We start from the raw sequence: 8,131 nt of genomic DNA on the forward strand, positions 1-8,131 counted from the left end.
ATTTTTCAAATAACACCCTTTTCCTAAAAATTTTTGGGAAAAAAAAATTCCATTCTTAAATTAAAAAAAAAAAAATAAATTGTTACATTTGTTTTTTTATTTTTTTTCTACCACTGCTTGAATTTGGAGATTTTATTTTTATTTTTATTTGACCCCCCACTCAAATTTTTGAAAAAAATTCCTGAAAACAGTAAATAAAAAAATGTTGGCCTTATTCAGTGAAACTGAGTAGATTGGGCAACAGGCTAAGCCCAAGAACCCCCTCTATATAACAGGTCAAGGTTACAATACAAAACATAGTGGGTTTACAGGTAGCTTCACTAGCTTGTGACTGTAAGCAAAAGTTTGAATTATTTGGATAGACAGATTTATGCATAATACACAATGGCAATCTTGGGTTATTCCGCTACACTCCATTCAAACACAGGTATACGAGCCATCCAAGGTGTTATGCCATACAACCCCCCCCCCCCCCCCCCCCCAACCCACCCCCAATAAATTTAAAAAAGACAAATAAATAATCAATTTAATAAAAAAAAACTTTTTTTTTTTTTTAAATCTTCTTTAATTTTTATTCTTATAGTTATGACAGGGTGGGTAAATCTTAAAATAAAAATGTCGAAATTTTTTTTATTCCTGATTAAAAAAAAAAAAATAATCATATGCCGTAAACAGACAGGTATAGAAAGGTATAGAAAGGAATTTAATTTGGGGGAAATGGTTTTTTAAAAGGTTATTTTACAGAGAAAAAAAATGAAGTCAACAGGCAATATTTTTAAAGAGTTCACAAGCGTAAATATACATGTAAGCAGTGATTAAATACAATGGCAGTGTAAATTGAGATACACTCTAGGTCTAGTAACACTAAGAAGAGGGCTGCACAGCTTCCAAAAATCAAGTTATCATGATCCTCTACAAATGCCATTATGATTAGAAAGAATACGGAACTAATGAGGTTTGAAAATCTACATGCACCCTGCACTTTACTATGATGTGAATTTCAAAAAATGAGCGGCACTTATTACAATGTAATTATAAATATATGAGCGATGTTTTTTTTAGAAGGGGGGGGGTGCTGCTTGTACCAGGTTTTCAAAGTTATGGTGAATAAAAAAAAAAAATTAAATGTGTAAAAACTAAAATGGAGAAGCAAAATCGAAAAGAAAAATAAAATAATTAATTCTAAAAATTTAGAGAAAAAAAAAAAAAAATCGGAATTAATTATTAAAGGCTTTCCCTTTTTCCCTTTGTGATAAAAAACTTGCCATCCAAAAAAAAAAAAAGGGGGTGCTGGATGAAGGGGGGGGGGGGGAATCAAACCATCTTTTTTAAATTCATGAGCCCAGAATATAAGTTTTTAAGAGATGAAATTAGGCCTTTTCAGAAAAAAAATTAACTACTGCCTGCAACGTTAAAGGGTTTGATTTTAAATTTTACATGAACTAATGCTTGTTACAATATTCTGCATGTCACACTTGTGACGTCACACACGTCACTTCCGGTAAACAGCTCATTTCACTGCAAGCTCACAGGTGTAAACAAAGCTATTTTTCCTGAATATCTCTAATCAGCAAGAGAGATGGTAGCTGTGCTGTATATCATTTTACTCGTATTTATAATGACTATCGAACTATGTTAAAATGTAAAACCTACCAAGCCTTTCTTTAAAACGCTACTCCTACAGTTTTGGTCTGATTTCAATATAACTTGGAACACAAGTAGATTACACTAAGATACATGGAAAAGTGCATCAGTTTTTGATTTCGATGATTGGTGTAGCCATGGTTACTAAAAATAGAATTTCCTGTGAAATTTCTTTAAAACGCTAGTCCTTCTACAGTTTTGGTCTGATTTCAATATAACTTGGCACACAAGTAGACTACACTAAGATACATAGAATAGTGCATTGGTTTCTGATTTCAATGAACGGTGTCACCATGGTTACTAAAAATAGAATTTTCTGTGAAATTCCTTTAAAACGCTACTCCTTCTGCAGTTTTAGTGTGATTTCAATATAATTTGGCACACAAGTAGACTACACAAAGATGAAATAGTGCAATGGTTTTTGATAAGTACAAACCAGTAGAGCTACAGTCTCGACAGAGACTTCTGGTTGTTTAAGTTGGGGATATTGATATGATTGTGTATGTCCATCATTCTTTATCTATCTGTATCTCATTAATATTTATAAAAATCTTGAGACATTTGTCAAGATACATTTATGGTCTTCATCAGAAGACCCTTCTATTATTCTTTTTTTTCTTTTTCACTTTTACTAAGGTCTTCTGTTTTCAGTGAAAGACCTTTCTATTATTCTTTTGTTTCATTTTCACTTTTATTAAGGTCTTCCGTTTTCATGGAAAGACCCTTCTATTATTCTATTGTTTCAGCCCCGTGGGGATCCGGGTTAGAATAGGTCCTCAGTACCCCCTTTCTTGTCGTAAAAGGCGACTGAATGAGGCAGTCCTTTGGATGAGACCATATAAACCGAGGCCCCCTGTCACAGCAGGTGTGGCACGATAAAGATGCCTCCCTGCTCAAAGGCCATGGGAGTGCCAAGAATAGACCTAAATTTGCAGCCCTTCACCAGCAATGGTGATGTCTCCATATCAGTGAAATATTCTGGAGCGGGACGTTAAACAGTATACAATCAATCTATTGTTTCATTCTCACTTTTATTATTGTTCTAGACTTCCTTTTTTTCTTACAATTTTTGTGCAAGAGATTTCTCAAAGAGGCATGGACGGATTTCTTTGAAATTTTCAGAGATGATGTACATATCATGATGTACACCTCATCCGTTTTTTATACCCCCCGCAAATGAAGTTTGGGGGGGTAATTAGGAAACACCTTGTCCGTCTGTCCGTCCGTCCGTCTGTCAAGCTGTCTGTCCGTCTGTAAATTTTTCACATTTTCGACTTCTTCTCAAGAACCACTGGGCCAATTTTGACCAAACTTGGTACAAAGCATCCTTGGTTGAAGGGGAATTAAGATTGTGAAAATGAAGGGCCAAATCCTCTCACAAGGGGAGATAATCAAGTAAAGACAAAAATAGGCAGGGTTCATTAAAAAATCTTCTTCTCAAGAACCACTGGGCCAGAAACGCTGATACTTATGTGGAAGCATCCTGGGGAAGTGTAGATTCTGAATTTGTAAATTCATGACTCCCGGGGATAGGGCCGGGCCAAAATGGGGAATCAAAGTTTTACATAGAAATATATAGGAAAAATCTTCTTCTCAAGAATCACTGGGCCAGAAAAGCTGAAACTTATGTGGAAGCATTCCTCAGTAGTGCAAGTTCTTAATTGTTAAAATCATGACCAAGGGCGGGGCCACAATAGGGGAATCAAACTTTTACATAGAATTATATAGGAAAAATCTTCTTCTCAAGAACCATTGGACCAGAAAAGCTGAAACTTATGTGGAAGCATCCTGGAATAGTGAAGCTTTGAAATTGTTCTAATCATGACCCCCTGGGGTAGGATGGGCCACAATGGGGAATCAAAGCATCCTATGGTAGTGTAGATTTCAAATTGTTTAAATTATGATCAGTGGGGTAGGGTGGGGATCACAATATGTAATTGTCCTGTTAAATCTCCTGTGTTGGATACTAATAGTTGAACTCTTGTTTATTGTCACTATCTAATTTTACTGCAATTTTTACAGCTTCCTACATGATCACGCTGTGTAGAAAGATTTTGGAATGTATTCGAGAGGAGCGAAGAAGAAATGATGCAGCAGACAACTCGCTGAGTGATGCTCACAATAGTGAGGAGGTAAGATATGACTCAATAAGCAACTCACTGAATGATGCTCAAAACAGGTATGAAATGACTCAGTATAAAAAATTGTGACACTCAAAAGAGTGAAAAAGAAAAAAAAATCTCATTTTTACAACTCACTGAGTTACACATAGAATGGAGGAGATAAGAAACAACTACTCAGAAAAATTATTAAATATTTCACTTAGTGATGCTTAGAATGTTAAGGAGATTAAATATGATTCCTTTCGATTTATGGCATCTCTTTGAATTCTTAATCTTTTCCTATTGTATGTTAATTAGGAGGAGGAATTGACTGTTCACAACACGACTGTGATGAAGGGACTGATTGAGGTCATCGTCATCTTGTGGTACAACATCTCGTCACGACTACAGGAAGTAAGTTATACACGTAGTAATGGATGTCAGAAAGTGAGAGAAAAATATTATAGACAGGTCCTGTTAAAGGAGATCTTATTTACTCTACTGTGTTTAAGTATCATTTACAAGACAGACAACTTGAAGTCATTTTCCTTTCTACAGCTTTTAATGATATTCATTCATGAAATTTTTTTTTTAAAAAATTCATATGTTTAAAACATGTATAAACATGCCCTATGATACTAGACAAAAAAAAAAAATCAGGAAGCACTAATCTTACTTAAATTCATGTTATTTTGTTTAGAGTAAGCACAAGAAAATAGAACAAGATCTTCAGCAGAAATTTTGCTTGGCAGTTCCTGAGATGTTGAAAACATTTGAGGTAAATGATCACCAGAGGTTTTCTTAACGAAATTCAATATAAATTGTTTTCTTGAATTTCCATAACACCAGATCAATTATGTTTCTTGTAATTAGCTAATTAAAATGTTGATACATTTCAGGACCCTGAGATCTCCTTGGCTGTCATTTTGTTGGCAGGTCACCTGCCCTCCAGTTCTGTGCCACTTCTCAGGTTAGAAGGAAAATCTGTCATATTTTTTAACATGCTCATTCTGAGAAGATTTTTGAAAATCCGACAATTGATTGCAGTTCTCTGCTTATTCTGATCTGTCAAATGAGAACAGTTCCATACCTGGTCTGCAGTAATGTGTATTCTTAAAAAAAACCTTCAGATTAAGTCATTGTGGAGTAACATAATATTTTTGGTTTTTAATTCAAGTAAAAATATTATATAACTGAGAAAGACAGTGATTGATTTAATCTCTGAAATGTTTTATCAAATGTTGAGAAAAGATATGAAAAATATACATGTATATAAACATGCAAGTAAATGTACATGTATGACTGAGGAAAATAGAAGAACTCTACAATTGAAGGTAGGAATTGAAAATTTTCATAATTTTAATTTATAAGATATAAAATAGGAATATACATGTAATTTACCAACTAACATTAAATTTGCTGCTCCAAACAAAGGAAAATATAAGTATAACTGACAGTGAATGATATATATGAAGTTCTCATTCCCCATTATATCTGTTTTACAGTCGTAGCTGTTTGTCCAAGCTTAAGAAGATGACGTCGGACACAGAGGAGGCCCACTACGGCTGTCTGCTGGAGGCCAAGTGTAAGTGGAACAAACTGGACGATCTAATGGAACAAATCCAGGAGTGGATCTCATCCGGCTTTAGGGGTGGAAAGAAGGAAAGCTCAGCCAAGGTCAGTCACAGTGGTCCCTGAGAAAATAACCACAGTTCATGGATAAATTAAGTAATTAATTTGTATGAAGCTGATCTATGTGAAATATTGGAACGGTTTGAGTAATAAATTTGTATTTAGCTAATCCAAGTGAAATGTTTGTACAGTTTGAGTAATTAATTTTTATTAAATCTTAATTTATTTTGGATTTACAGAAAGGTAAAGACAAGAGGAAGTCGGTGACGTTTGCGGAGGAGGGGAACCAGTTTGGACCGGTTCTGGCGGTCCGTTATCTGACGTATCTCATCACTCACCCTGTGTGTCGGGCGGCCATTATGACTCACCACACCGAGGGTTTACATCAAATACAGGAACTCCTACATCAGTCTCTGGTAAGTACAACTCCTACATCAGTCTCTGGTAAGTACAACTCCTACATCAGTCTCTGGTAAGAGCTGACATGTACATACAGGTTTATTTGTACATATGTGTACAATGGTGTGCCTTATAAAACAGAATGTGAAATCACTGTGAGTTTGTGAGTGCAAAGGCAAAAAAAAAAATCAATAATGATTGTTTTCAGTAAATAAAGTATTACTGTTACACCTCCATTTATATGTGTTTTTCAATAAAAATAATGTTTCTGAATGAAAATTTTTAAAATTGTCTTACCTATTTTTCAACTGTTTTTCTTTCTTCTACTGCTACCTTGTATTGTAATGCACTGTTCCTGTATAATCTGTGTATTCCTATTCAAGATAAAACTTGTACATTGTTGTGTATAATCTGTATATTTAATGACAAGGTAATACATGTACATTGTATTTTCTGTGTATTACAGGATCACATACAGAACAGAATAGAGGGACATAGATATATAGTGACAAATCTTCTTGCCAGAACCACTGGGCCAGGTACTTCTCTATGTATTTAAGGCTGACTTTGCTACTGCATGCTCAGGTACAGTCAGTTATTACATAGGTAATCATGTATGCTTGTCTTTACTTAGACTCAAGAGTAAAGATTGTTCCGTTTTGAAGAAATCAAACACGCAGCATGTGCAGGGCAACATCAGTTAAATTAGTTTAAGTAATTCACTTTAAGAGTGTATAATGCTTTTTTTGTGTTTTATTAGAAGAAATTAATGCATATTAGTTAGCATAGCCAATTTAATCACTTCAATAAATAGTATATAAACTTCTTTCTTACAATACATATATTTTACAGGAGGATTTTGATGCCATGTCTGTTCTCAGTTCTGTAATGGATTGGACAGAAGCAGAGATTCTACCCAATGTCAACTCATCTGATACAGAAATAGAGAGTAGAAGTCACAGAAAACGCTCCGTCACGTCAACTCAGACCAAACATACCCTCTGTACACAGATTGTCAAGGTAAAGGGCTGAATTCTCTCGGAATACAGATTATAAAGATAAAGACATGAAGTTGAGTTTAGCCAAAAATCTACTTCAGAAAAATCTATTACACACAAATTTATTTATTAAAATAGTTGCAAAAATGAACAAAATTTATTCAGTATACATGTATCATGCACTGTTTAAATGATAATTCAGTAATCTGTACTATTTCAGAATTTTAGCAAAATTTATTGAATATATCATATAATGCATAAATAATGATTTCAATGATCTAAACTATTTCAGAATCTGTTACAAGTATGCTGTAATAGCCTACTGATAGGAATAGGGACGGCAGACTTTGTGCTGAAATTGTCCAACTTTTGTACTAAATGTCTATCTGCAGGTAAAGTGATCTCAGCATCCACTTTTTTTTCATCAATGCAAAATTAAGCCAAGAAATATTCAGAGGAAATAGAAATGGGTTTATTTTTATTTTCATGTGAAAATAAATACTGGATGACCTCATACAAGCCTAAGTTTAAGGTTTCAAGTTAATAGGCTTTATATTTTGATGTATGTGACATACTCTGCTCAGCACACATTAAACAAGTTTTCTTTTTGGCCTTAAGAGTAAATACACAACATCCAGTGTTTCTATTTTAATATTTTTCAGGACCTTATGTTCAGTCCCTCTGATAAGAGAGATAACTCTTCTGATAAGAGAGATAACTTTCTTCAGACATTTTGTCAAGAAATTCAGTGAATTATCATGTCAGAGTTTACAAGTTTCATTCATGGGAACCATTTTATAGTCAACTCAATCAAACTTATTCTATGGTACAAATGTTGATTTATAGTTTCTATTGCTAGTATGTACGTTAATGATTTATAATAATTTACTTAAAACATTTATAAACAGTTCCTTTAAACAGTGTAAATTGAGAAATCTCTATCTCTTTAAGTATAATTCTTTTAATTGTACAGAAATTTCAGATGCAATATTGTGTATAAACATTTAATTAATATTTTGTTTCATTAAAAAATATTTTCAAGGGCGATAATGGAACGATAACTCTTGTTTATGGATGCGTGTTATTTTACATGCACAGAAAACAATTTGTAATTGTGATTTAAAAAGCAGCGCTTCAGTATGTTTTCTAATGGGAATTAGATAGGTATGAGAGTAAATATTATTTTTATATATACCTCTCATTTCTAATTTAATTGTGAGATAAAAATAATAATTCTTTCTATTTACCATCTCAAATTTTCTTCACATCTTGATTTGACATTTTATTCATTTCTGAAAAAGTAAGCAATGCTTCATACTTCAAACTATTTTCCATTTAATTTAATGCTATAGTTGT

General features: G+C 33.5%; 2 protein-coding genes across 2 annotated transcripts; both read left to right on the plus strand.

Moving 5' to 3' along the window:
• The first annotated feature begins 384 nt into the window (after positions 1 to 384).
• LOC134268462 (condensin-2 complex subunit G2-like) lies at positions 385 to 6,265 on the plus strand. The gene is made up of 8 exons (XM_062750722.1): positions 385 to 427; positions 3,667 to 3,776; positions 4,065 to 4,160; positions 4,447 to 4,524; positions 4,646 to 4,716; positions 5,252 to 5,423; positions 5,618 to 5,850; positions 6,244 to 6,265. Exons 1-8 carry the CDS (start codon positions 385 to 387, stop codon positions 6,263 to 6,265), a joined length of 825 nt encoding a protein of 274 aa, XP_062606706.1.
• A 57-nt stretch (positions 6,266 to 6,322) lies between these two features.
• Positions 6,323 to 7,238, plus strand: LOC134268460 (uncharacterized). Its single transcript, XM_062750720.1, has 3 exons — positions 6,323 to 6,362; positions 6,630 to 6,797; positions 7,068 to 7,238. Exons 1-3 carry the CDS (start codon positions 6,327 to 6,329, stop codon positions 7,212 to 7,214), a joined length of 351 nt encoding a protein of 116 aa, XP_062606704.1. The 5' UTR covers positions 6,323 to 6,326; the 3' UTR covers positions 7,215 to 7,238.
• The last annotated feature ends 893 nt before the right edge of the window (positions 7,239 to 8,131 follow it).

This window comes from Saccostrea cucullata, unplaced genomic scaffold (assembly GCF_032062105.1).
Source record: "Saccostrea cucullata isolate Sc308-1 unplaced genomic scaffold, CSIRO_AGI_Scuc_v1 ctg8723, whole genome shotgun sequence".
In the NCBI taxonomy this organism is placed as follows: Eukaryota; Metazoa; Mollusca; class Bivalvia; order Ostreida; family Ostreidae; genus Saccostrea; species Saccostrea cuccullata.